Genomic DNA, 27006 nt, shown 5'->3' on the forward strand with positions numbered 1-27006 from the left:
AACATTTGGAAACTACAGGCGGAGTGTTAACCTTATATGCGCAAATACGACATTATATGAGACTTTCTGCCAAAGTGCTATGCACACTACATTACAGGATTCGCACAGATACAGGTACAGTACGTTTTGCCAACATGCTGTGGTTCACCCCTACACTGCTTAATGCTAAGTACCCCCTGTCTTCCAGTACCCCCCCCCCCTACAGGTTACTCTTCCCAGCTGGAGTGTCCACGCCCCCTGCGTCCACCCCCCCTGCGGCCTGTGCAAGGTCAATGACCTGTTGCGAGGCCTCGATGTGCTGTTCCTCCATGTACCGCTGACTGTTCCTCATCGTGTCTCCCAGGAAATATCTGTGGGGTATAAATAAAAACAAATAACAAGATTAATGTATGTTTAACCTTTAGCAGGGTAGGGAACACAGTTGTTAAACACACAACACACATACACGTACACACATGTGTACACACACACACGTACACATTCTCACACACGTACACATTCTCACACACGTACACACGCACGTACACACACACACATGTGCACATACATACACAGACACATGCACACACACACGTACACAGACACACACACACAAATTCTTACACACACTCTCTCTCACACACACACACACAAAAACACCACTACCAGTGGACTGGCCACAACTGTGTGGCCCAAGGAATGGAGATTGGCAGTCTGCCCTATGCACCATATATAGTTGAAGGAAGGAACTTTGTCTTGACTAGACACATGACAAGTCATTAAGTGCTGACTAAGGTGTACATGTATGTAGCGCTGACCTGTAGTTCACCATGATGCCACAGGACTGACTGATTCCCCGAGGATTTGTGTCGGCTTGCCAGTTCAGCCTCCACAGGACCGCTCCATTTCTCAGGTGGAAATTAGCTGGGGAAAGAGAACACCAGCATCAGAATAGCCTTCGTAACGAATCAAACAATTCTGTTCCGAGAACAGCCATGATTGTGTAATGATATTCAAAACAAGTTTTGGTGATATAATCCTTGTACAAATCAAGTGAGCAATGCATTAAATAGCATATCATCAGCTCCCTCAAATTGTGATGAGATATGTTTAAGTTTTTCCTTACCTACAGGATTGACAGCATACCCTCTCCTCTTCTCAAGATACAGATATCTGGGGAACATGGGGATATGTCAGTCTGAGTATTATCTTACCACAAAAATAAAACCACAACAAAAGTTTCATGGTTTACAGTAGTCAGTCAAAAATCAAGAAGACTGCTTAAAATAAACAATTCCTTTTGTTTGTTTGTTTGTTTGTTTTATCCCCATCATTTCAAGTGGGGTCGTGTGGCGCAATGGCAGCATGCGCGACTCGGAATCAAGAGGTCCTGAGTTCGAGTCCTGACATGACACCGATCTTGCGCCCTTGGGAAAAGCACTTTACACGACTTTCCCCACTAGACTCAAGTGAAAATGAGTATTGTCTGTCCAGTATTCGTTTCTATGTGTGGGACACAACCAGCAACAGCTGCCTCTGTTCCGCGTGTATTGCACTGTTGCAATTTCAACAAATCAAATCAATTTCCCTCACCTTGCACATAATCTCATGAGCGGGTCTCTCAGCATCTCTACCATAGACTCTGCTCCCATCCACTGGTTGGTCTGTAGGAGTTTCTTCAGCGTAACCAACGGCAACGCATCCTCCTTCCCAGCAATCTCTGCAACCTTCTCAAGTTCAGCCGAGGTCAGGAGGGCCGGAGGTGTGGATGTAGGGCCGTCAACCCCACTGTCATCTGACGAGGAAGACTCTGAAATTACGTTGATGAAGGTTAGACAGTGAAAGTAAACGATACTTAAAGACTAAAATCAAACTCAGCTACTGAATAAAAAACCTCTCTCAGATGTTTTGGAGTGACATACATAACTCTTCTTCAGCATCATTAAAATGAACTGACAGAACTAGTCAACACTTAATAGGTTGCTGCCTCTACCAGGCTTCGGGAGGCGGCTGGAAACAGTAGAAATCAGCCAAATAGAGAGATAACATGCCAGCAAGAATATGTAATTGGATGAATATTGTTGAATTATTTTTTTTTATTTTTGTGCAACAACTTACAACTCTCAAAATACAAGTGAAGCATGTCAAACTGAACAAAAGGAAGACATAAAAACTGCAAAATTATTTGTTCCTATTTGTGTTTAAAGGACACACAAAGATCTACATCTTTCTGCACCCACCTGTAGAACTGAGCACCTTGTTGATCTCTCCAACCAGCCAGTCCCTGAATCCGGGGATGGGGGAGAGGGACGAGAACTGAGTCATCTTGGGAAACTCCGCCTGAAGCTCCCGCACAACGCGCTTGATGAGGTAGTTTCCAAGTTCAACCCCCTGGAGACCTGCGGGTCAAAGGTCAAGGTCAACCAGCAGTACAACTTGAATGGTTAACCTGATTGACAAATTAAAGTCCAATATAAAAATATCAATTGGGGGAGAAGGACGAGAACTGAGTCATCTTGGAAAACTTCGCTTGAAGTTCCCGCTTGATGAGGTAGTTTCCAAGTTCAACCCCCTGGAGACCTGTTGGGTCAAAGGTCAACAGTACAATTAGAATGGTTGACTTGTACATTGTACATCCAATAAGTTGTTAGTGGTTCTAACCCTCAGTTACGGGAAACAACAGACGATAAACCAGATAGAGAGAAAGAGAGAGGCTCAATTGTACATCCAAAAATGAGTCTGCTACTGGGTATATCAATTTTCCTGGCAGTGCTCATTCCATGTTTCCTTTACTGTTGGAGAAAATTTTTTTTGATTTTCCAAAGCCCAGATTCTGCATGGTAAGTACTGATGTTTTATTTACTCTCCAAGCAGAAGTTTAGGCTTCGACTGATTTTGACATGTTTTTAGGCATTTTTGTTTATACTCTGCTTTTTTATGCCAGCCCAACTACCTTGCAAATGGCAACTGCCTGGCAATTGGATGGTCTTGCCAATTTGATACAGTCTTTGCAGCCACCAAAAGCTCTGCTTGGAGATTACGACTATAATGGTCACATCTGGCTAATGCCAGTTGCCACCATAGGATGACGCTTTACTGACCTTTCTGTGTGGAGGTGATGGAATAAAAGATGGCGGTGTTGATGTCGTCTGCATCCTCTTCGTCTGGGAGAGCCGTCGCCACAATAGTCTGGAAACGGGAGAGAAGTTCATCAAACAAACTTATCTGGGTTATTGTATAATCATGTTTACTCAACTCCGTGTTATCTGAGATCTGATTGGTCTGCTTAATTAACTCACAGGTATGTTATCAGAGATCTGATTGGTCTGTGTAATTCCCTTGGATGTCTCATTGGCTGGTACAATTCACCTAGATGTCATATCTACGATCTAATTGGATAGTGAAATTTAATAGGATGCTATCTAATTGGTCGGCTTAATTCACCTGGATGTTATCAGAGATCTGATTGATCAGGGTAACTCATTATATTAGGATGTTACCAGAGATCTGATTGGTCCGAGTAACCCACCTGGATGTTATCATAGATCTGATTGGTCTGTGAAGCCCACCTGGATGTTATCAGAGACCTGATTGGTCTGTGAAACCCACCTGGATGTTATCAGAGATCTGATTGGTGAGTGTAACCCATCTGGATGCTACCAGAGATCTGATTGGTCTGTGAAACCCACCTGGATGTTATCAGATATCTGATTGGTCTATAAAACCCACCTGGATGTTATCAGAGATCTGATTGGTGAGTGCAGTGTGCAGGACCACCACAGGTTCCCTGGGCATGGTGCTGTGAGTGAAGATGAAACATCTCCTGTTCGGCCCGACTCTCCGCTTCAGGTCTGTCCAGTTCCTCATGGGGTGGACTGCCTCGTACTCACTAATCTGGGCAGTGAGAGAAAATTGGGGGTGTACGGAAAGTGTGAAAAGAAGCAAGAAGTAAGCAAAAAGAAGCAAAAAGGAGCAAACATAAAGGAACAAGATGGAATGAAATTGAATAGCAAAGAACATCATACATTAAAGATTTTTTGTAGAATGCCCATACATGTACTTCAGTGCAAAATACAAGTACAGGGAACTGAGTACAGCAAGGCCTAAAATACACAGAAGTTGGAGGTAAATGTTCTTTTTGCTCCTTTTCTGTACACATTGTTAATTTTGTAACAAAAATGCACCTACAGTTCCAGAACAAGCTGCTAGGGGACCTAAACCTACATCACAATCTCCCACCCACCTGGCTCCCTTCCCTTTTTTATTGGGAGGCATACTTTTTATGTAATGAATGAAACTCAGTGGCCGTACCTTTTGTAAGATGTCACATGATGACTCCCATGTTATCCTCTGTAGATGCAGTAGCCCTGCTGAGAACCAATGAGACAGCATCTCTCTCAAACACGAGCTGAAGCTGCGCAGCTCGGCACTGACGCTGCTGTCCTTCACTGTGGTCAGCAGGTCCTGGAAAAACAGTACAAGGTTTTTTATTATACTCATCCTGTTTGCAAAGGCCCATGACAATGGGTATAACCAATTGGGTCAAAAAAATTGAACAGAATAGAGGTGCAGACTGAATTCCTCCTTTGAGGCAACAGTAGAACTTGCCTCAAAAGATGGGTGTTTCATAATCTTTTTGACAACAAGCATCTGAGAGTAACGTCTGTGTGTTTGCCAGAACCAATAATTACATACTCTTCTAATGTTACAAAAACAAGAACTGGGTAAAGTCCCACAGACTTTGAGGCAATAGGGGTGCCGTCTTGGGCACAGTATTGAAAGGCTGAGAGCCCATCCCTTTCTTCCACTGCCTTTTACCTCCCCAACAGAAGTCAATGAAATTTTTGCATCGAATGGAGTGAGAAAAGGCATGTTAAATGCCAGTTTTTCAAATGTCAGTTTTCTCACTGAGAATCAAACCCATAACCTGTCAATTTGGTATCTGCTAGCCTAGCCACTCATACATTCGACACAACAATATCCTTAATGAAGTTAAAAATTAAGAGATTCTAATAACACATTCAATCTCTTCACTTGCATCCCACCACTTACCAGTGTGTCTGCCCTCATGTCCACAAGGTATTTGACTCCTCCCTCCAGTCTCCCAATCTGCACAAACAGGTCATGGTACCGGGGCACCAGTGCAGCCTGGAGTCTCTCTTCTGCCTTCAGTAACGCACCTTCACTCTTCTCCTGTGGTACAGGCAGGGATGGAAAAGTTTATGGTGAAAAACTGTGAAGAGAACATTTGTACCTAGTGTTTCAAATTTCTCATCTTTTAAGGGTATAATCCAATGCGATTTCAGGGTGGCAAAACTGGTGCTAAATAATGGTTAGTAAATGTCAATTTCAGACAGATTTCCTCATTGAAAATATTTTTAGTTTTCTGTATGTGCTAAAATTGCATTGGATGCCTTTAATGCTTTGTGACAGCAAAGTTTCAGCACCAGCAATATTCAATGCAGTTCAGGTGAAGTATAGTAGCCTGGTGATCATACTCAACCCCGTAAAAAATTTTTTGGAGTTGCCGTTACAAATCAAATGGCAACCAGGCTAGGTGTAGTACAGGGCGGCAGCAAATAGAAAAGCCGGCTGCTACGATCGGCTGCCAAACAAACTCTGGTCGGCTGGAACACCCAAAATCCAACCCATTGAGTATTATCACCAAGCTAGAAGTATAGTACACTACATGCACTCCATGTTTCTGTTATGTAGGGTGTACCTTTGCCTGTGGTAGACCCTCGGCTGCCTTCAGTACCTCATCGTGGTCTGTACCAAACTGCTGGGAGATGACTCGCAGAAATGTGGCCTTGTCTTCTGGGGACAGCGATCTGTACACGTCACACAAGTGCCTGGTCTTACCCTGGTGGAAAGACGAAATCAGGTAATTACGGAGTTACATGCATATTATACACTAACCAGATGCCTACTTCACAGTGTAGAAGCTTATTGCCTCCACGCAGGTACAGAGGTATTGTTTTGGGTAGGTTTGTCTGTGGGTTTGTGTGTATGTTTGTGTGGATGTGTGGTTACAGTTGATTGACAGGGAGGTTAAGGCTGAGGTTGGGTTTAAGGGACTACAATGTGTAAGTGGGTGGTACATGGAAGAAATCAGGTGTTGGCAATGTGTGATATGTGAATAAAATATGTTAAACAATCCCCTCTAAAGTTCCAATACATTCACGAAAACCCAATACACTTCCCACTTGCGATGAGATCGGAAATCAAATGATTTCTTTTTTAGGCTTGCTTCATATTGGCAAAAAAGCAGCAGCTACTGCATGTACCTCTGGTATGGTGGGCTTCTTCAGCCCGGCTTCTTTAGGCCCGATGATCTCTGTGACCATCTGTGAGATGGTGGCCATGAAGAAGGAGGGAGAGGAGGAACCTGCCTCTGCTCCATCCGCAGAGTTCTGCAGACCCGAGACGTTCTGCGCATAGATCTGTGGGAATGAGAAAAAAGGCTCATCACTTTTTGCAAACAAACAATGTGCTTTGTATTGTTGTAAATTGTGTAACTTTTGTGATGGCTTAATTTTTCGGTAAAAGCAGAAGGGAGGTTTTTTTTTATTTTCATAGTGTTTTAGATTAATTTTGTGGTTGAAACAATTTCATACTACAGCAGAGGTTACATTGTATAATATATCACAGTGTGTGTATTACAGTACATACTACATTTGTACTAGAGTAATTGTATACCTGATGGCACAGAAGAAGTATGAAATATTATCTTATATGACTGCTATATGTATACATCATAAGGGATCACTCAAATAGCGACAAGAATAAAACCACAGTGCAAAAGTCTGAACTTACAGGACCTACAATAATTTACCTTCAGCCTCTGCCAATGAAGAGATCCCTTCAACATGTTTTTGAACCAGAATGTCACTAGTATTAGTAATGTTACTGCATGTACCAGTACTGGCTCGCATAGATCCAACACAACAGGCAACACTCTATCCTTCAGTGTCCTCTAGACTGTTGACCTTATACAGGATTGACCCCTGAACCTATGCCATTTATGTTTACCAAATAAACTTCCAGTACTGAATCTATCCATCCTACTTGGCAAGTAGGAGGTTCTGACACATTTCTGAGCTTAAGACTCACAAGATATCTTATCATTGAATTTTAAAGATTTGAAAACAATTCTTTCTGCATAAATAGAATCAGGATTTTATTATCATGCTTTATAATTATAACAAATATTGATATGATGTATGACACCATTTTGATGGATCATACATTTTCATTTCATATTGGAGTACCGGTAAATGTCAAAAGTACGAGTAGATAATTAAATTGTCAATCCTAGAGCAAAGCAATTTCATATGCACATACATATTGCAATTTGTATCATTCTCATTACAGCCAAAACCTCCTGATGACTGGCATATTTTTCTATCTCTTTCTTTTTCTTTTCTTTTTTTTTCTTTAACCCTTGCATGACGGGGAACAACGGACGCTAAGCCGTGCAGTGAGTGAGTGAGTGAGTGAGTTCTTTTATCTCTTTGAGTCTTTCTTTTATCTTTCTTGCAACAGAAAATTACGAATCAATGAACATTTCTTCTATGGTAGAATATACTATGGTATATGTAAGTAATACTAATACTGTAATAGAATTATTTATTTACTATCATGGATGATTTAATACATTATCTTGCAATGTCTGCTGTCAAACTTGATGGACTGATATGGTGATTTAAGGGATGGATTCATCAGTGACAAGGTGACCTTAATTAACCTTTACTTAGCTTGCCTGGGTATTCCATGCCAACAAACCGGTGCTAATTCACTGGTAACTTGGTATGATAAAGGTTAAACAACCATGCATACATGTATATAACACTTGTAACAATGGGGTTCGAGTATAGTTGTGTACTGTAGCAATATCAAGTGGACTCCATCTTAGATATAGATATAGTAGAATTCATGCTCCTGAATTATTCTCTATTGCATATCATAACACTATTGCCTTAGTTTTGACAAAATATTACCAAATGTTTGGGAGTAAAATTTATATGCAAGACATGCATGAGATGATACTCAAATCAAATTACAGTTGCCAAAAATACATGACATGTATGTCTTTCCTCAATAATCATAAATACACAAAGTTCTATCTTCAATAAATCATGGACGAGGTACAATTTGAACAGAATAAATGTAATCCAGTTGATATGATATCAACAATTCTGTAGACACAAAAAGATGGTACCTTAATACAATAATTGTTATGTTATTATAAAATCTTTCCTCAATCATAAATGCACAAACTTCTATCTTGAATAAATCATGGAGGTACAATTTGAACAGAATAAATGTAATCCAGTTGATATGATATCAACAATTCTGTAGACACAAAAGATGATACCTTAATACAATAATTGTTATGTTATTATAAAATCTTTCCTCAATCATAAATGCACAAACTTCTATCTTGAATAAATCATGGAGGTACAATTTGAACAGAATAAAATGTACTCAAGTCGATATGATATTAACAATTCTGTAGACACGAAAAGATGGTACCTTAATACAATAATTGTTATGTTATTATAAAATCTTTCCTCAATAATCATAAATGCACAAAGTTCTCTTTTGAATAAATCATGGAGGTACAATTTGAACAGAATAAATGTAATCCAGTCGACATGATATTATAATATTCAACAATTCTGTAGGCACAAAAAGATGGTACCTTAATACAATAATTGTTATCATGTTATTATAAAATCTTTCCTCAATCATAAATGCACAAACTTCTATCTTGAATAAATCATGGAGGTACAATTTGAACAGAATAAATGTAATCCAGTCGATATGATATCATCAACAATTCTGCAGACAAAAAGATGGTACCTTCCTCAGCTTCTGCCATCTAAAGCCTCCTTGGAACATCTTTCCTCACGCAGAAGCACCCATAAGAAAAACCTGAGATAAATCTCTTGTTTCCCCTGCGGGCCTATGACTATGCTCCAGAGGAATTTCCACAACATGCATATCAACAAGCTCCACTCCATGTGGCTAGACCATTCAATCTTCCACCTTTGTGATGTCATCGGGGCAAGAGCCAATCAACAACCACCTTGCATAATTAACCCTTATGCAGCCAATCAACAAACACCTTACATAATTAACCCTTGTTTCGTCATTCCATTGACACTGTGCAGTTATTTTGACATCAGAATTATTCAGTGATGTAGTTCCAGTTCTAGAATGTCATTCCAGCATTGTTACCAAATAACAGAAAATATCATAGACATTTGACACAGAGATATTGGGTCTTAATTGTATGTTTTCCTTGGTTTTTATCTTAGAAATTGTTGTATTTGACTTAATATTTGGTATAATATTACAGAAAAACGGGTCAATTTTGGCAATTTTATAACAACAAAATTTTATATTCCATAACTCTCTCTTGTGGCCTGAGCAGATTAAAACATTTCCTGAAAAAAAAATCAATAACATAAATAATTCAGCATGTGGACTGTTACTGCTAACGTAAAATTGCTCTTGTCAGACAAGTGACCGCAATACCAGGCCAGCAACAGTCATGCATTTTTTGCTATTGCCCTGTATTGGCTCACCGTAGAACTTTCCAGTGTAGGTGCAACCATGGATGAATCAACTGCATAGACTATGATAGAGACAGCTAACAATAATAATAAGTCAAGAATAGATAGTGTTCTTGAACCATGTGAATACCTACAGTATATAACTCTTCTACTGGTCGTGACAGAAAAAACAGACCCTATATATGTACAGCATTAACAGATTCAATTGTACTGGGGAAATTCTTTTTCTACAAGCACAATGAACACTAGTGGACCACGGCATAACACCCCATCCCAAGACTGCAACCCTTTCCAGAAGCGTGCATGTCAGGTGAGTGACAACAGCCGGGATTAGAACTCCCAACCTTCTGTTCCAGAGGCAGGGTGGCCACTCAACTGCTATGCAAGCCACATTTCATATCACATCTAATCCATGGCAAGAGGCCAGAATGAAGTCTAGATAGGGAATTCAATGCTTCCCAAGGCCAAGGTCAGGTATGTTTGTTGGCATTAGGATGAATATGATCGCTCAATGACGCAATTTGCCTGCATGTGTTCGGTGTTCTATGTACGATATATAAGAACTTGTCCACAATGATACACATGTATTTGTATGTACAGCTTTTAAAACCTCCCTCTGGTGTAATACACCAGCTAAGCCTAAGTTAAATGCTTGCATTTATAACGACAGTGAACCTTAATCCGACGCAACCTTAATCAGACACTTTTCAACACTCCTCTGTCTGTTAGGATCTAGCACTGATATGCAAAATCTTTTAATTGCTTTACAAACTCAATAAGGTATACAGCATAAAAACTTGAAACAGTGAGCTAACGAAGTCAACATGATGTGGAGACGAGGTCACGAAATTTTCAGCCTGTTTTACACTGGTAGGCATGTCGCGGGCGGTCTAACGTTAAACGTACAAAGATGAATTGACTGAAAATCACTTACATGATTGTAGAGCAGAAACATCATCACAATCTTAGCATAAAATTCATACTCTAACTTTGAACAATTAGTTTGATTATTAGTTATTTATTCCTAAAAGTTATTTTCCAAGTAATCGTTGTTAGAGTAGAGTAATCTGTACGGTCAGGTAGGACTTATGTGTCCAGTTCCACTCAGGTGTAACTGTTCCCCCTACATGTATATAATAACGTTACAGCAAGGACATTATACACATAACAAGGACATTATATCTGTGTATAATGTCCTTGGTTACAGTCACCAATCAATAAATGGTATAGACCTTATGCGGCTAGGCTAGCAGAGATCTATACTGACCTTCCGAAGTCTCTGCCACTTGAAGCTTCCCTGCAACATGTCTGCTCTACCGGTACAGCATCCTAGGGAGTCCGCCCCCAACCTACCACCAACTCTCCACGCCCCGCGCAAAAACATCGGAACCGCGCGGGCTTTGACGTATTAAACGTAAGATATAAAAAGAAGGAAACTTATTTCTGGAGCCCTGGCAGCTGTCTGTGCCACTCATTCCGTGCTGGGTAATTATTAACAAGATCTCGGGGTATAATTTCTCTAGTGATGATAGGCCGGCTGAGGTTTCGTGTTTGCATTCTTTGGATTACATTCCGGGTCAAACTTTTGAACACCGCATCAAAACGCTCATGTATTCATTTATACAAACTCAACAGGTTTTAAGAATATAAACATACCTACATATACATACATATTTTGTTACTATTATATAAAATACATATCATTATCTTCAGTAATTTGTAATTTTTGCGAGTAACTAGAACAGATTTTCAAGAATTCGCTTTAACGTTTTTAGCGTTCACTGCGGTCTTTTGAGGGTCAAAGTTAAAGGTTGCTGACGTTTCCAACATGGCGGAAAAAGGAGCAAATTTTTGACGACTTTTTATATTTTTTGCCTCGGCAGCTTTACCCTTGCACTCTTCAGTTACATGCAAGTCTTTTTGTTCTAGTAGAAGGTCGGTAGCAGTTGTAGGAATCATTTTTTCGTAGATTTTTACGCGTATGGTCCTAGATTGAGCGTTACAAGTTGTCCGTGTCGTGCACATGTTAGGGGTCACCTAATTATTTTCCTAGCAGACGACAAACCAGCAACCGCACTGCCATGTTCTCAACACCAAGACTTCCTCCCAGGACGGTTTTGCCCACTTTTCTTCGCTTGTCTGACGCGTTTACCTCAGAAACTGCGAGGACTACCACAACCTGGACTCGTAGGAACATACCAGACCAGGTATTAGCGATCCCAAAACCTTTGGAAAAACTTTCCAGATTACCTTTCAACCTTGCGAATCAAAGGACTGCCTCTCATTTTACTTCTCGAGACCGTATGAACAGTAACCCTCCATTGCTAGGATGTAAGAGGAGCAATGGTTTGACAGAAAGTGTACAGAGGCATGCTGTGAGCATGTGGACGTCAGGGCGAAAGACAGACTGGCAGAAAGCTCTGTCGGATGCAGAGAAGGTGGTGGGTTATCCGACATCCTTCATGAGTCTACGTTACCTCCTGAGCGATGAGCTGTCCAATGTCGCCATGCATCTCAGGAAACTGGTGGGGACGAAGCATCCTATCCTCAAGACCGCAAGGTGCTGTACATTGATTTATGTTGTTCTTGTTTTTCATGAGCTCCACTCTCCTTTGTGGGATTGTGGTCTCATGTGCTTTTCTTCTTCTCTCATGTGCATACATTACCTCCTCTCTCTGTGCATGTGTAACATTTACTCTACTAAATAACATAAAGCAACTCCTGCAATTAGATGTAACTGGTTGTTCAGTGTGATATGAACAGGAAAGTTCTGTATTCACAAGAGCCGACGTTTCAATGACTGTCTGTCATCTTCATCAGGGCAACTATGAGTGGTTCACTGTGGACTGAAGCTGTATGTATTACTAGTTAATAGTGAAACCTCCAATCTGTTGCTTGTGCATTTCCCAGGGGGTTTGTGTATGACGGCAACAACAGCATGCAGACCCGAGGCCTTCTGGTCCTGCTGGTGTCCAAAGCTGCCGGGCCAGGAGGGGAGTGGGAAGAGGAGGAAGAAGAGGAGGAGGAGGAGGAGAGCAATGGGAGGACCATGGTGTCTGGCATCTATAGAAGGTACATGTGTACAGCGCTAGCACTGGAACCACGTTTGCATTGAAACCATGTGCAGATATCTTGTGTATAGATACATTTAGAAAGAAAGACATGAAAAAATCAAACAGAATGTTGAGCTAGTGTCTGGATTGTCTGGCTTTAAAAGACCATTGGCCTTGAGTGGAAAGCCTGGTGGATCGAGATCAAGAGGTCACAGATTTGATTCCTGGCTAGATGTTGTGTCCTTAGCAACAGGACTTTCCTGAGACTACATGTACATGGCGCCTGTGTTTGTTTGAAGAGACAAAAGGCAGTGGAAGGAGGAGGATGGCTCCACCTTCCTTTACCATGCCCTAGATACAAACTATCAAGAACGTACTGCCCCTTTGGTCTGAAAAAAGCTACCGGTATATGGCAGCCTTTCCTTAGAGTATGACTACCTTTCCTTAACCATTAAGAGTATTTGCTGTAATCTTTTCTTCACTAGCCAGAGAAGTCTTGCAGAGATCACAGAGATGATCCACACGGCTTACCTGATGCACCGCGGGGTCGTGAACCTGGAGGAGGTGACCTCTGCTGACGGAACCGTCGGGGACATGTCCTTCGGAAACAAGATGGCGGTCCTGAGCGGGGACTTCCTCCTGGCTAATGCCTGCACTGGGCTGGCCCAGCTCAGGAACACTAAGGTGAAGTATACGTCAATAATATTTTATTTTGTAATACGCAATATAGCTGCATTAAGTATAAATAAAGTAAATGTATGAACTGTAACCTAGGTTTTTGATGGTTGTGTGTACATGTATAACCTATTGTTTTGTATTCTTTCCCCAGGTTTATAGTCCTTAATAATAGCTATCACTAGTTGGACAACAATGGCTGTACATGTAATATGTTCATGCTAAAAAATAACAACATACCCGGTAGATTACATGTTAGGGAAGAGACTTTAATCTATAAGGATCAGCAATACTCCCAGTAGAGATCCCAATAAAAGTCTCTGTCAACAGAAATTTAACTACGATCAGTAGAGATCTCAATGCAGTCTCTGCTGGTACTGCGATTGTTATATATTTCAATACCTGGATGTCGACCTTCATCAACGAATCTGACTATAAGTTCTGTTTATCTTGTGTATTGTACATACATGTAGGTTGTGGAGATAGTATCCAGTGCTATAGCCGACATGATGGAAGGATCATTCCTACTGGAGCAGGATAACCAGGGGGTCACCTTCCTACCTGACAAGGACTGGAGAATCAAGGACTGGACCGACCACACCTTCCTGTGCTCAGGCTCTCTCATCGCCAAGTCCTGCCAGGCTGCCATGATGCTGGCTGGACACATGATGGATGTGCAGAAAAAAGCCTACAACTATGGGAAACACATGGCACTGGCGCACAGGGTATGAAGTATCCGTGAATAGTTTCATCAGGTTGGTAAGTCACTGAGTAAAGAAGCTCTATAGCAGCGACACCTGTGTTGCAGTGCAATGTGAACCAGTCAGAATTGCCCTGAGGAAGGTGATAGACAGTCACCGAAATGTTGACACTTGTTTGTGTTAAAAAAAGAGCTTCTTTACTCAGAGTATGAAGTAGTCTGGACCCTCTGACATCCAACGCTTGGGGTAAGACCACACTGACATAATTATGTGGGTGACACGCACATCAATTTTCATCTGTTTCCTCCCAAAACGGATGACGTGTACGTACAAGTCTTGTTTTGTCATTAGATATAAAAAAATGTATAACAGTGTGTCATCTCTCTGTTACAGCTCCATGCTGACCTCCTGCCCTTCTCAGACTCCAGTGACCCCAACATGCCCTTTGCCCTGACCTCTGCCCCCCTGGTGCTGCACATGGAGCATGCTGGGAGAGCGGCAGTCACCGACAAAATCACTCAGGTTCGTAAAAAAGTTACCCTGGGTGCCAGACAAGTTTACGGGCCGCTAACCGTTTCCTTCGGCAGCCAGAAGCCCTTCGCCCGCAGACCTAGATTACCGCTGCGGTGGAATTGAGCCTGTGGTGAGGTTTCAGCCCTACAACGTTTGTAGGGCCAGCCAAACTCCCGTAGCGGTAATTTACACCAGCGGGCGAAGGGCTCTTGCAGCCCGGAAAACGAGTTTGGCTCCCACGGTATAAAATAGTCCTCTCATCAAGTAGCCTCAGAAAAGAAATTGCAAATTCTATTACAGCATACCTTAAATTAGCCACTTCACGCCAATTTTATTTGTTGGGTCTAAGATTTTTAAAACAATATGCTTAACTGGAAAAACATTACGAAATCGAAAAAAACACAGTGTAGGTCAATGACCAGAACCAAACGTCTGTCACCATGGTAACTTAAGTGTTGGGTTACATCATGTTGCAATTTTATAGCAGGAGGGATTTAGACTCCTGTCTGACTATAATTATTATATATGAATGTGTTTGAGTAACAGAGTAGACCATATGCGAAGGTAAACATACATTTGCTTTGCTAATGTTACCTTTCAAGTATAATTATCGATACTTCTTTTCATTTTGACCAAGGTTTCAGACAAGTCGATGAAGGTTGACTACAAGCAGCTCCGCCTAGAGGTTTTGAGCGGTCCTGCAGTCCATGCTGCTAAGGAGCTATGCTACGACCACGCCCAGAGAGCGCTCGCTGCTGTGACCGTGTTCCAGGAGTCAGAGGCTAAAAGTGCCCTGGAGAACATGACTAGGGCTGTCACCAGGTTCTGAGTACCCTGGAACTAAACTCGTTTTCTGGGCCGCAAGAGCCCTTCGCCCGCTGGTCTAAATTACTGCTACAGGGGAGTCTAGCCTGGGGGGAGTTTGGCTGGCCCTACAAATGAATGATCCCCACAAGCTCAACTCCACTGCAGCGGTAATTTAGGTCTGCGGGCGAAGGGCTTCTGGCTGCCGAAGGAAATGGTTAGCGGTCCATAAACTTGTCATGGAAGGTTCTGAGCTTCTGGAAAGAAGACTGTTTCTAGATCTGCCAACTAAAAAAGTGCATTTTGGAATCCCAGTCACACCAACATCAGGTTGGGGCTTGAAACACAACACAACTAGAGAGCTGTTTTTGAGTGAGAACTGAAAAGGTTTAGAAAGAAATTATTTCATATCATAGCATTGTACATTGGCTTCCTTCTGTCAGTCAATATTGACAATGGTAAAAATCCTAACCGATATCAGCCCTACAGTTTCAACTGTGAGTGAGGGCAGAATAAAAGTATCCTACATTATATGGTAGCACCCTCACCCTCGAGCTACTTGTTTATTGAAGCAATGAGTGTGAGTTTGAAGATCTAGATGGAAAGTTACATGTTTGCATGTCATTTTTAAGTTACATTTTGTAAAAACTGGCTTGCATGAGGCACATTTTTTCCCTTACCAAGAAATATTGTGTATTTTGGTGTTGAGAACAAAAAAAGGCGGAGTTTTAATTACTGTAACTTAATTTTCTTAAAAGTCCCGACATATTCTGATATAAGTTAATGGAAAACGCATGTTACATGAGTTCAATTCAGTGAAATTATTTTACTAGGCATTATGGCCTTGTAGGTTTCAGTGGGTAGATGTTTCATCTTTTTGTGTGCATCATATTTTTTGTCATACATTATATGTGTAACATCTGTGTCCATAATATCACCAGGGTCCATAATATCGCCACCTTGAGAAAAAGTGTGCTTCAAGATATTTTTACTGCAACATACCCTAGGTATGTACATTTGAGGTGTGCAGGAGTGCATACCAAAAGTATGTTGCAGTAAAAAATATCTGAAAGCACACAGTTTCTCAAGGTGGCGATATTATGGACCCTGGTGATATTATGGACACGGATGTTAATGTGTCAATGTAGAATATTTTCCTCACTTCTACATAAATACATAATGGAGTACATTTTGTAAGTAAGTGATAAATTAAAAGTCAACGCTGCTCAAATAGGCCTACACATGTGGGGAATAAGTAACAAAACTAAATCATAATATAGCTGAAGACTTTTTCTTTGAATACTGTTGATGAAACCTGGGTCTATGAGTTAAATTTACACTACGTGAACATTACCATATACAGTACTGTATTACTTTTACTCCCAAATTTTACTGAAATTGTCAACATTAATACAAAGATGGTGCTATAAAAATGAACATTTTCACTACAACTTTTTGTACTTTGTTTCTTTATTATCACAGTGGAAGCTACATATGTATTTACTTACGAGACCATGATTTTACCGTACCACTAGATGTCTGTACATCATCGATCTTCAGATGTGGGGTTGTGGTTCTATTTGGCAGATTTGCCACCACAAATACAAAACTGAAGATATCAAATCCTTTTTCAATACAAAATTTCAGTTTCACTCGCTATATACCTGAACTAGATACACAAAATTTATTGGTAACAATTATCTAGCAACAAACCAAAGCATTTCTTTACGTTCTCAATACTAATATTCTTACGTCTTTGAATTATCATTGCAACCATTCAGAGGAAGTTACTTTCATATTCACTGTATAAAACAGCCTTAGAAAACAGCTTACCAAATAACTATAATTATGCAAGTTACAGCTGGCTGTGGTAACATCTTTGGCAAAACTTGTTAGTACAGTCAAACCTGTACGAGTGATCACCTCTACATAAGGACCACCTGGCCAATATGTGACCACTTTTTGCTGGCCCATTAGACAATTTTTGGACACAAGCAGTAAGATCCTGTCTACAATGACCACCTGTTCACATAGACCAGATTTTATCAGTCCCCCAAGTGGTCTTCTTGGGAAGATTTTACTGTAGGTAAATTTCTTTCACAATGACAGCAACATATCAAGTAAAGGGTTCTACCCTCTGCAACCACATACTTAAAGAGTCTAGTTTTATTCTGCAGCAAAATAACATTGTTTAAGTCCTGACTGTTTTAAGATGTACTTTCACCAAGTACGAAGCCAGACTTTGAAAACATTTCCGACAAATAGATGAAAACAGCTTTGGCAGCAAAATGTCTTTTCTCTATGCAATTTCACCAAAAGCCAGGGCTTGAAAACAGTTGACAAATAGAATAAAACAGACTTAGTTTTTATGAAATAAAGACTGAGCTTTAACTTCCAACAACACTAGATACAGAATTGGGACTTACCCCAAATTTTCTGTTGACTCCATCAACCTTGTTCACGGAATGGACCCGTCTACTCTTGGAACGTGACACGTGACCGTAGTAGCGGGTCATACGTGCCAAATAACTTGTGTTGCCCCCCATCTCTGTTCAGGGTAGGTCTGTGAGCTCTTTGTCTGTCTGTGAGACACGTAACCCGCTACTACGGTCACATGTCTCTGACGTCATGTTCCAAGAGTAGACAGGTCCATTCCGTGAACAAGGTTGATGGAGTCAACCGAAAATTTGGGGTAAGTCCCAATTCTGTATCTAGTGTTGGAAGTTAAAGCTCAGTCTTTATTTCATAATGATTTGTACCAACACAGATGAATTTTCATGCTAAGACTTAGTTTTTCTTTTCTGCAGATCTCATGTCCCTCTGATGGGATCGGATGCTCTGCCTCATCCCCTCGATGTCTGACGTGATGTCCTCTTTCTTTCCCTCCTCCTCCTCATCTTCTTCTTCTTCTCCTCCCTGGAAATGAAGGAATGCAAAAAAGTCGAGCAATTGAAGATGGCAGTGGCTGCAAAGTTGAAAGTGCAAAGCCAAGTGGTGGGAAAAACTAGAGGTCAAAACCTTAAGTTATATAATACCCCTGTATGGATCCCAGAACCCCACTCCCTCAGTCAAAACATAGAGATGTAAAATAAAAACACAAAAACTCAAAATATTTGATGGACATGCAAAAACCCACTCTATCATTGATTGTTCACTGCTAATTGTTATGGACCGTCAGGTGGTCAAACAACATTGTGGAGAGGACAGAAGTGATGCAGCAGTTAATAAAATAGGTTTGGTAACCAGGCTATATTTTGGTTGCAGCAACAACATGTCCGTGTTAAACCACATTGCCCAGTGGGGGTGTTCCTACCTCAGCCATCTTCATCCTCTCCCAGGCGCTCTGGTTGTGCTGCTTGAGGGACTTCTGTTTCTCCATGTGCTTCAGCAGCTGCAGCTGTTCCCGAGCAGCAACCCTCGCCTCCTCAAACTCCTCAGGCTGGAACACAGACAGTGTGACGTTGTAAACAACAAATCATTGAGACGATATTGGGACGGTACTATTACTTGACCAGTGCTTCTCTTACCTTGCTTACATTTCAATGTCTATCAGACACCTTCCTCAGAATGTAATTTAACAAAGTAAGAGAAGTACTAGTTGTGTAAAACAAAATCTGAATATCCTATGTTTTACCAACTTGAATAAACACAAACCTGCAACTCAGCCACCCAAAACAATACTTCCGTACCTGGAAATAATGACCAAAATACTGCAAGGTTGCAGGGAAAGTAGACTCAGATATTTGGCTGACAAATGCTGTAATCATTTTCATGGATGGTTAATCATGCTTTCTACAGTACAGATTACCAAAGTGACTTTACCAAAAAATATCTCGTCTTTCTTCATTAAGTGACATCTCCCCACTTACCGACAGAATTTCCCGAAGCTCTTCAAGGTCATCTTCGGATGTCATGTGACCTGGGAAAAAGTTTTTGGTGAGGTCGGACATCTTGGGCACATCTGGCTCAAGGTCATCGATACTCTCCACTTGATTGACATTCTTCGACCTTGTCCCGTTGGTCAGCGGTTTCTTCTCCTCAGCTTTTGCGGCCTTTTTTGGTTTCTTGTCCGCTTTCGCTTCTGTTGAAGCTTCGGGCTCTGCGTTCTGGTTTCTCACAACGAAGGTCTTTTTCCCGTCGGCTCTTTCTTCCTCCACTTCGGCGGTTCCAGGCTGGACACTGAGGTCAACCATCCCCTGTTCTATCTCCTGTGGTTGGAGGTAATGGTACCAACAATGCTGGGAGAAGCCATGTGAACAAGCAGGGTGGTGGATGTAGTGCATTGCGAGTGATCACATGTAAATGTGATTGAATGAGAATTAGATATTAATCAGTAAATAAAGTCAAGTCAAGAAACAGTGATTTAGAAGAGCAGGAAGGGACAGCAACATAAAGGGGGTGAGATACAGAAGAAACAGACAAGGAAGATAAAATAACATAATATCATACAAAACACCATGTGAACAAGTGGATGTAGTGCATTACAAGTGATTAAATGTGATTTGATGGCATGAGTTGTTATGTACACATAACGTATGATGGTGTAGAGTTAGATAATAGTGACATGTTTTAGAAGAGCAGGAAGAGGGAGCAACATAAGGGGGTAGACACAGAAGAAACAGACAAGGAAGATAAGAAACATATACAAACACAGCACATAAAAAAAGCACATTGAAACTTGTGATTGACAGCTGTCAGTTTTCCCGAAAGTTCACTATCAAATATCATATGGAACACTAAAGAATTTATGAAAGCTTGAAAGTAAACTTCTATGTGACCATACTTAAGGCCACACCAATTTAATTTGTTGGTTCTTGGATTTTTTCAGAAAAAATATGAAGCGACAGGGCGAAAAAAAATAAAAATAAAAGCAGGTCTAGGCATCCTATTGTAGGCTTAAATGCTATGGAATGAGTCATGAAGTCAACACAAAAGGCTGGGTTAAAATTTAAACATTGAATTTTCAACTTTTAATCAAACCACTGCAATGATAGATGGGAAAACTATAACAAGTAGGAAGAAAAGGACTTTCCTCAACTGTTGGGGGCAAAACATGAGCATTTTTCAGTTGATTCAGGACCAGAATCAAATTTTTTTTTTTTTGCAAATCAGAAAAAAACGAAGAGGTGAATCCGAGAACCAACAAATTAAATTGGTGTGGCCTAATGCTGAATGCTGTGTGACACCAAAATATGGAAAAAAAAAGGTTTTACAAACTGCAACAATACACAAGACAGCTGCCAACTACACAATATCTATAAAAACTCACTAGCAAAATGTGTCCTGTTAGTATCACTCATCAAAAACTGACGCCTGCACAAAAACTGAGAAAGTTGTTTTACTTCTTTATTCAAAACAACAGTGGGTAATGGGGGAGATCATCATGATCAAAGTGTGTGCAAAATTTTCTTTCAAATTTTCATCTGAAAAATCTATAATTTTCCCTGCTTTGACCACAAAAGCTTCATATAGTATACATGTATACCTATATTGAGAGTATAGAGCTGCTGTACAGTTTATCCACACTGTGATACATATTTGTCAATGATTATTGTTGGATCAAAAATCATCTTCAAGACAAGTTGAAAAAAAATGTTTCATCAACAGATTTGTAGAAGGGAAAAAAAACTTTTCATGTTTCAGTTTTTACTTATGCATACATATCTCACATTCAAAGACTTTATATTCATTTGCTTCTATCTTGTAATAAAGTAACCTATGCTCTTATACTGTACACTAACTACAAGTTTACTCCAAATGTACAAAACGTCACACAGAGATGGTCTATCAAGACTTTAAGTTGGCAAATGTTTTTAAGGACTCTAACAGCTGTCAATCACAATAATATGGCCAAAAAAAGAAGAATTGTGTACTTCATCTTCTTTTATCCTTGTATAATTGCATCTGCAATCTTAAATAAATGTTTTCTTGCATGACCTAACCAGTTGTCTGTATGAACATACATTCAATGGTATGTCTAGTATAGTACATGGCTGCTAGTAGAAGTCACAAGTCCCAAATGCAGGCATCAGACAATGAGGCTGTTCAAATAAATACAGTACAAGCCGACTGGAGTGTTAGACAGGGTGAGTCTAGCCTGGGTGCCAGAAAGTTATCCCCTGCACACTGGATAACTTTGATCCTTATTGTGCAGTGGGTCTGGCACCCAGGCTAGTTTGAGTCTTGTACATGCAAACTGGAGTGGCGTGCTGGTCAGTACTGTTCCACACTGCTGACATCATCATACCTCCTCCTGGTCCAGGTCCGCCTGCCCGGGCATGTCCAGACTTGCCCAGCTCCCGGGTTCTAGTTTTCTCAACTTGACCTCCACTTTTGTCCCCAGTAAATTCACAGTACTCTTTTCTACATCAATCATCTGAAATGAGGAAAAAAAAGTATAAGATTCACGTTAACAAGACCACTTTACTTAAGAGGAAAAATCTATACTCAAGAAAATGTTATGAATTTCTGTTTATTCCTGATTGTGAATTTGTCCCAAGTAAATTCACAGAGCTCTTTTCTACATCAATCATCTGAAAATGAGGAAAATTCTATTAGACTCACATAAACAAGATCGATGTAGGTAAGAACAAAATGTTCTTAGTTTGGAATTTCTTGTTTGTAGCCTGGTTACCAAACCATATCATAGCTCCAGAGTCCTACATCCTGTAAGCAATTAGATGGATTTGAGGAGAAGATGTAGGATTCTGGAGCTATATAATAGATTTGGTAACCAGGCTAACTTGTTTCCTTCATTCATTATAGCAAATTTCTCGCTGATTCTAGATCTGTCCATGCATTTTCCCCTCTGGCTCTCATAAGGCAAGAGATATGCATAGAAAAAAACTTAAGACAGAAATGAGATGATCTTTTCTGGGACCTTTTTTATTTATTTATTTATTTATTTATTTGGCTTACAAAGAAGCCAGGGTGTCCCAACTAGTCAGAGACTATTGTTAAGGGACACCCTGGGGAGTAGGAAGAAACGTTATACATACATAAAAATACATATTACAATCCAAATACAATAACAATAATATGTGCTTACATTTATGAAATACATATTGTTTGAGTGGTAGAGTGGGACCTTTTTACCTAACTTCCTCTCATTGTCCTCAACGTGCCTAGCACATGGAAGTAACTAGAGAAACACAGTCAAGCAAACACACTAACAGACACATCGAAAACAAGACCTCCATACATGGAAGTAATTATAATGTCAAACTTACCCCTCTAAGTACAACATCTTGCTGGAACTGACTGTTCCCCTGGTCAAATACAACATTCATCTTTACCTGCAACAGAATACAAAATACACTGTTATAAACATGTTGGGATAAAGTGGACATGATTAACGTACATGTATAAAGAAATGATTTACTAACTCATGCACATATACAACTCTTCCATTATCAATGTCCCGATTATTGTTTTTTCATGACACATTGATGAAGGTTAGACTTCCAGGTAATTGTTACTCAAGCAACTGGATAAATTTTGTGTTGCTTGACAGCTTGAGTAACATTTTTCTTGTGCTCTTTTCTCAGATTTTGTTGACTATGCAAATACTGGTGCTTCCTTAGAAAATGACAAGAAAAAAGTCTGGCTGAACTTCTACTCACCCTGACTCTGTTGGCCTCCACAAATGTTTTTTCCGGGTCGCAGACTTTGGCGTAGATGGAGATGACAACTAAAGCTCCAGTCTGATGCCAGTCAAACCGACAGGCCACCTTTTTAGTGTCACCCTGAAAGGGAAAAGATCAGAGGCATTTGGAGAAACATTCTTGATTTGTCCCATGCAAAATGATACTCAAGCACTCTTTACTGGCCTGTTGAATACCGAAACCCATTTGTGTGCTGTGTAACAAAGCTCTTTTAACAATGCTTCAATCACTCATCTTATCTACATGTAGGTGGTAACAGTCTATGTAGCAAATAAAAGTCAACATACAGCTATAAGTATGTACAGTCCCAGTACATGGACCAGTGCAGGTTAGGTGCAGGTAGACATCAGAAATACCTGCACAGTTTTACAATGTACCTGCACTAACATGAATATGCAGGTGATATTTCCAGCCCTGTAATGTAAATCTACATTTATACTACTCTTATCTAGTGTTGCCCTTACCTCTTCCTTGATCCAGACATGTTTTCCTTTACTGCACCCAGCCTGACTCAGGAACTCATTAAAGTCAGTCGTCCTCTTGGTACAGCAGGACCAGAACTTGTAACTGGAGAAACAAAATATCAGCATATCCCATTAAACAAAATGATACCTGCATGGCAAGGTGGTCTTGTGGTTGGGTAGTTGACTTAGAATCTACATTTTACAATTACCCCTTGGCAGGCCACAATATTGAGCCCTTGGGAAAAGTATGTCACATCTATTTCCTCACTAGCTTTGGTTAGGGGCATCCTCTTGGATGGGAGGTAAAGCCAGAGGTCTAGAGTTTGAGGAGACTAACACCTGGTGCACATTTAAGATCCCACCGCACTTATTCTAAAGAGTTGGGGACCTTGCGGTAGTCTTACGCAGCTTGTACTTACTGTACAAAACTGGTATGTTACGCCTAATGTTTAGGCCACACCAATTTATTTTCTTGGTTAACGGATTCGCCTCTTCACTTTTTTGATTTGCAAAAAAAAATAAAATTCAGAATCAACTGCAAAATGCTCATAATTTGCCCTGAACAGTTGAAAACAGTCCTTTTCTTCCTAGTTGTTACAGTTATTCCATCTTTCAATGCAGTGGTATCATTAGAAGTTCAAAATTCATTGTTTAAATTTTGAACCAGCCTGGTTTGTTGAGTTCATGGCTCCTATTGTACCATTTTGGCCCATAGTAGGATGCCTAGGCCTGTTTTTATTTTTTTATTTTTTTTCGCCCGCCCGCTCCATTATTTTTCTAGAAAAATCTGTTAACCATGAAATTAAATTGGTGTGGCCTTACCGGTTATGCGAAACAAACAAACAAAAGGCGAGCAGCTCTCACCCTTCGTGGAAGGTGGGCGTGCCGGGATGATACCAGCAGTCCTCCTCGTTACTCTGATCATCCTCGTACGTCTTCTTACAGGCGTTGTTCTTACACGTCGTTCCGAAGGACACCACGCCGTCCGCTGAGATCTCCCCTGACCCTTCTGTTGCCGGTTTCTGTTTGGCTAAGGCCTGTTTCAGAGACGCACCCAGTGTGGTTTTTAACCTTTGTAGGGGCTCTTTTGGGCTACAGAAACAGAGAGAAAAGACATGACAGGGATCTCCCCAGAAATTTAGGACAGAATGGAGGAGGGTGCGAAATATCGGTAAATTTGACCAAAGAACCCTGGAAAAGGGTGTAAAAACACTAGTTTTGAAAATTAACAGGGTGGAGCTGAGATAAGGACTGGGTGGAGGAGCTCCACTGCTCCATTGTTTAGGGAGGTCCCTGCATGAGGTTTTTAATTTCTTGGAATAAGCTTGGAAAAAATATCTAAGCTTGAATTTGAGCTCCAAGAATCCACAACTTGAGCACAATATAATAATCCTGACAAAGAAGTAGGGGTCCATCTCAGTGTGAGTGGTTCAAACCTTACAGTCTTACGCAGCTTACACCTACTGTACAAAACTTGTGTGTTTTGCCAAAGGGTTATATGACACAAACATACAAAAAAAGCAGCTGAGACAAGCAGAGACTAACCTTGGCCTATCCATAACTTCCTTGGGCAGTGGTGCCCTGACTTCTATAACCTCATTCCTGCCTCCTGAGTTGGTGTTCTGTCTGGACGATTCCACGGGTTTGGTGTTGCTATGACAACCGGTGGTACAGCCAGGGAAGTTGAGGAACACCGTGAAGTCCGTCGACTTCTTCTTACAACAGGACCAGCTCTTCTGGGCATCGTGGAAGATGGGCTCACCCGCGTGGTATGTGCAGGCAGCTGGAATATGAAGGTAGGAAATCGCAATTAGAAATAATAACTTAATTTGTCCGAAGGCTAATAGCCTGGATGCCAGGCCCATAGTGAGCTAGGCCCAGCATTAGCCAGTATGAATGGCAGATCAGGGCCTAACTGAAGGGGGCTGTGGCGCATGCTAGCCTTGGAACTGGGTATAGGCCTGGAAACAGTCTGTCATTCATTTCAGCCTCATATAGTCATAATGATTTATAAATGAAATGTTTTTTTTGTTTTTTTTTGCAATTTCCCTTCCATCCATTGTATAATACTACACAGTCTCTACTACATCTCTTGATCAGTAAATCATTTTAATAAGGAATTCACAAGACTTCTGTTGTGTGACTAGTATTGTAAAAGATAGACTAGTGCTGAAGTCTATTTTGACAGGGACATCACCATATTTGGTCATCATTATTTGGAGGATTTAATTTCATTCATGAAAGAGCATCTATTTGTCTTTTTTCATGCGGAGGTGGGGCAATAACTTGTGTACAAGCTGGACATAGTTTCTTGATCATCACTACCCTTAAAATCTTACCAAGGCCAAGGCTAGGCAGGAAAATCATGCTTCAACTGGAAAGTGGAAGTCAGCTGGCGTCTATCCATATCTGATCGCAGCGTTTTTACCACCAAAAAAGCAACACAGCAAATCAACTCTAAATTGGATCCCTATAATTCTCTACCAAAGAACAAACAGTGGACACGTCATAAGGATGTACTATAACGTTATGGTCAAGTTTAAGAGCAGTGCTTTCCTAGCCCCCCTCCCCAACATTCCTTCTAGAAAAATCCCTACTAAACCCGGTCAATTTCTCGAACGTTCCCCGTCAAAATATCCACGTTTTTAGGCACATTATGTTAACTCCACTGCCCCACAAACGTTTGGAGTCAATACTTACAATCGTTGTTCTTTCTAGGGTCGAATTTCTGGCCGCAACCCTTGTTGTAACACTGAACCAAACCCTGCGAGTCAGCCATGCTGCTTTCCTTTCGCCGCAAATCCAAAATCCTCCAAAATCGGGAAGTGCCGGAAATGGAACCTACCGGCTTGACGTCATCATTTGTGGAAACGTCATTTCCGGTAAGAAAAAAAAGTGGATTTTTTTTGGCGACGCCTCTGGGGCTGACTTTTAAATGTACTTCAGTTCAGTGTAAATGTAACTTTATGTAACTTTACAAATGTAACTTTTAACTCTTAAATGTAACTTTTTACAAATTGAAGCTTCTTGCTTGAAAATCAGAAATAAGATTTGTGCACTTGCTCGGAAGACAACATTGGGCACTTTGAGTCCTTATCCATTGGCTCTAGTTACAGGTTTGCGATAGCAAAACCTGTTCTATTTTACCTGGATTTTATGGGCGCCGCCATTTTGTTTCCCGTCATGCAATGGGGCAGGTCAAAGTTGAGTGAGGTGCATTGTGGGACCTGTCACAGGCCTACAGTGTAAGGACGACACCTAGCGGTATGTTTGGAAAGAGCAGTAATTGAAAGCCTACCTGGTTGTGTGTTCATTTTGGCAGAAGTGTATAGAGGCGATGGCTTTGACGTAATAAAGGCGAGTCTGATTGTGTTTAGCACTTGACGTAATTTTCTTAGCATGACGGGAAGGAAACTTGGCGGACCTAATGCGGCGGAACTTTAAAGTTGTTTTTTTTATGATGAGATGGTGAGGCTTTGGTATTAGTAGGGTGGTCTTGAGGATCTTGTCGAGGCCGAGCCTAGGGACGACAGATTGTCCTCAAGTACAGGGGTTAGTAGGTGGGATAAGTG

The 27006-nt window shown here is 40.8% G+C and overlaps 3 protein-coding genes across 5 annotated transcripts; 1 reads left to right on the forward strand and 2 right to left on the reverse strand.

Moving 5' to 3' along the window:
* Positions 1–39: 39 nt before the first annotated feature.
* On the reverse strand, positions 40–11119 carry LOC109487343 (malonyl-CoA decarboxylase, mitochondrial-like). The gene is made up of 12 exons (XM_019791320.1): positions 10828–11119; positions 6267–6422; positions 5702–5842; positions 5032–5172; positions 4291–4443; positions 3709–3873; positions 3081–3168; positions 2220–2378; positions 1573–1789; positions 1106–1152; positions 798–903; positions 40–350 (listed from the first exon to the last, which is right to left on the reverse strand). Exons 1-12 carry the CDS (start codon positions 10942–10944, stop codon positions 200–202), a joined length of 1641 nt encoding a protein of 546 aa, XP_019646879.1. The 5' UTR covers positions 10945–11119; the 3' UTR covers positions 40–199.
* A 262-nt stretch (positions 11120–11381) lies between these two features.
* On the forward strand, positions 11382–15372 carry LOC109487344 (decaprenyl-diphosphate synthase subunit 2-like). Its single transcript, XM_019791322.1, has 6 exons — positions 11382–12120; positions 12471–12632; positions 13099–13297; positions 13762–14013; positions 14383–14511; positions 15140–15372. The coding sequence occupies exons 1-6, from the start codon at positions 11642–11644 to the stop codon at positions 15329–15331; spliced, it is 1413 nt and encodes a 470-aa protein (XP_019646881.1). The 5' UTR covers positions 11382–11641; the 3' UTR covers positions 15332–15372.
* A 2635-nt stretch (positions 15373–18007) lies between these two features.
* Positions 18008–26277, reverse strand: LOC109487416 (cysteine and histidine-rich domain-containing protein 1-like). Of its 3 annotated transcripts, none has more exons than XM_019791405.1 (10): positions 26135–26277; positions 24980–25217; positions 24299–24526; positions 23435–23537; positions 22929–23051; positions 22536–22601; positions 21554–21682; positions 19176–19544; positions 18620–18745; positions 18008–18222 (listed from the first exon to the last, which is right to left on the reverse strand). In XM_019791405.1, exons 1-10 carry the CDS (start codon positions 26211–26213, stop codon positions 18094–18096), a joined length of 1590 nt encoding a protein of 529 aa, XP_019646964.1. In that variant the 5' UTR covers positions 26214–26277; the 3' UTR covers positions 18008–18093. The 3 variants fall into 3 exon arrangements, with proteins under 3 accessions (XP_019646964.1, XP_019646966.1, XP_019646965.1); XM_019791407.1 differs by having other exon boundaries at positions 18009–18222; positions 19176–19514; XM_019791406.1 differs by having other exon boundaries at positions 18009–18222; positions 19176–19520.
* Between the last annotated feature and the right edge of the window lie 729 nt (positions 26278–27006).

This window comes from Branchiostoma belcheri, unplaced genomic scaffold, assembly GCF_001625305.1.
Source record: "Branchiostoma belcheri isolate BF01 breed outbred unplaced genomic scaffold, Haploidv18h27 scaffold88, whole genome shotgun sequence".
NCBI lineage: Eukaryota > Metazoa > Chordata > Leptocardii > Amphioxiformes > Branchiostomatidae > Branchiostoma > Branchiostoma belcheri.

What these genes read in the sequence shown, in the direction of transcription:
- LOC109487344 (XM_019791322.1), top strand. Translation starts at nt 11,642, where the DNA reads ATGTTCTCAACACCAAGACTTCCTCCCAGGACGGTTTTGCCCACTTTT. An exon ending in CCCAGCTCAGGAACACTAAG is followed by an intron (nt 13,298 to 13,761) that starts GTGAAGTATACG and finishes ACATACATGTAG; the next exon opens with GTTGTGGAGATAGTATCCAG. An exon ending in TCACCGACAAAATCACTCAG is followed by an intron (nt 14,512 to 15,139) that starts GTTCGTAAAAAA and finishes ATTTTGACCAAG; the next exon opens with GTTTCAGACAAGTCGATGAA.
- LOC109487343 (XM_019791320.1), bottom strand. Translation starts at nt 10,944, where the DNA reads ATGTTTTTGCGCGGGGCGTGGAGAGTTGGTGGTAGGTTGGGGGCGGAC. An exon ending in CATCACCTCCACACAGAAAG is followed by an intron (nt 2,379 to 3,080) that starts GTCAGTAAAGCG and finishes TTTGACCCGCAG; the next exon opens with GTCTCCAGGGGGTTGAACTT. An exon ending in GGCATCATGGTGAACTACAG is followed by an intron (nt 351 to 797) that starts GTCAGCGCTACA and finishes TATACCCCACAG; the next exon opens with ATATTTCCTGGGAGACACGA.
- LOC109487416 (XM_019791405.1), bottom strand. Translation starts at nt 26,213, where the DNA reads ATGGCTGACTCGCAGGGTTTGGTTCAGTGTTACAACAAGGGTTGCGGC. An exon ending in ATGTCTGGATCAAGGAAGAG is followed by an intron (nt 23,052 to 23,434) that starts GTAAGGGCAACA and finishes TTTCCCTTTCAG; the next exon opens with GGTGACACTAAAAAGGTGGC. An exon ending in CGGACCTGGACCAGGAGGAG is followed by an intron (nt 19,545 to 21,553) that starts GTATGATGATGT and finishes GGCTTCTCCCAG; the next exon opens with CATTGTTGGTACCATTACCT.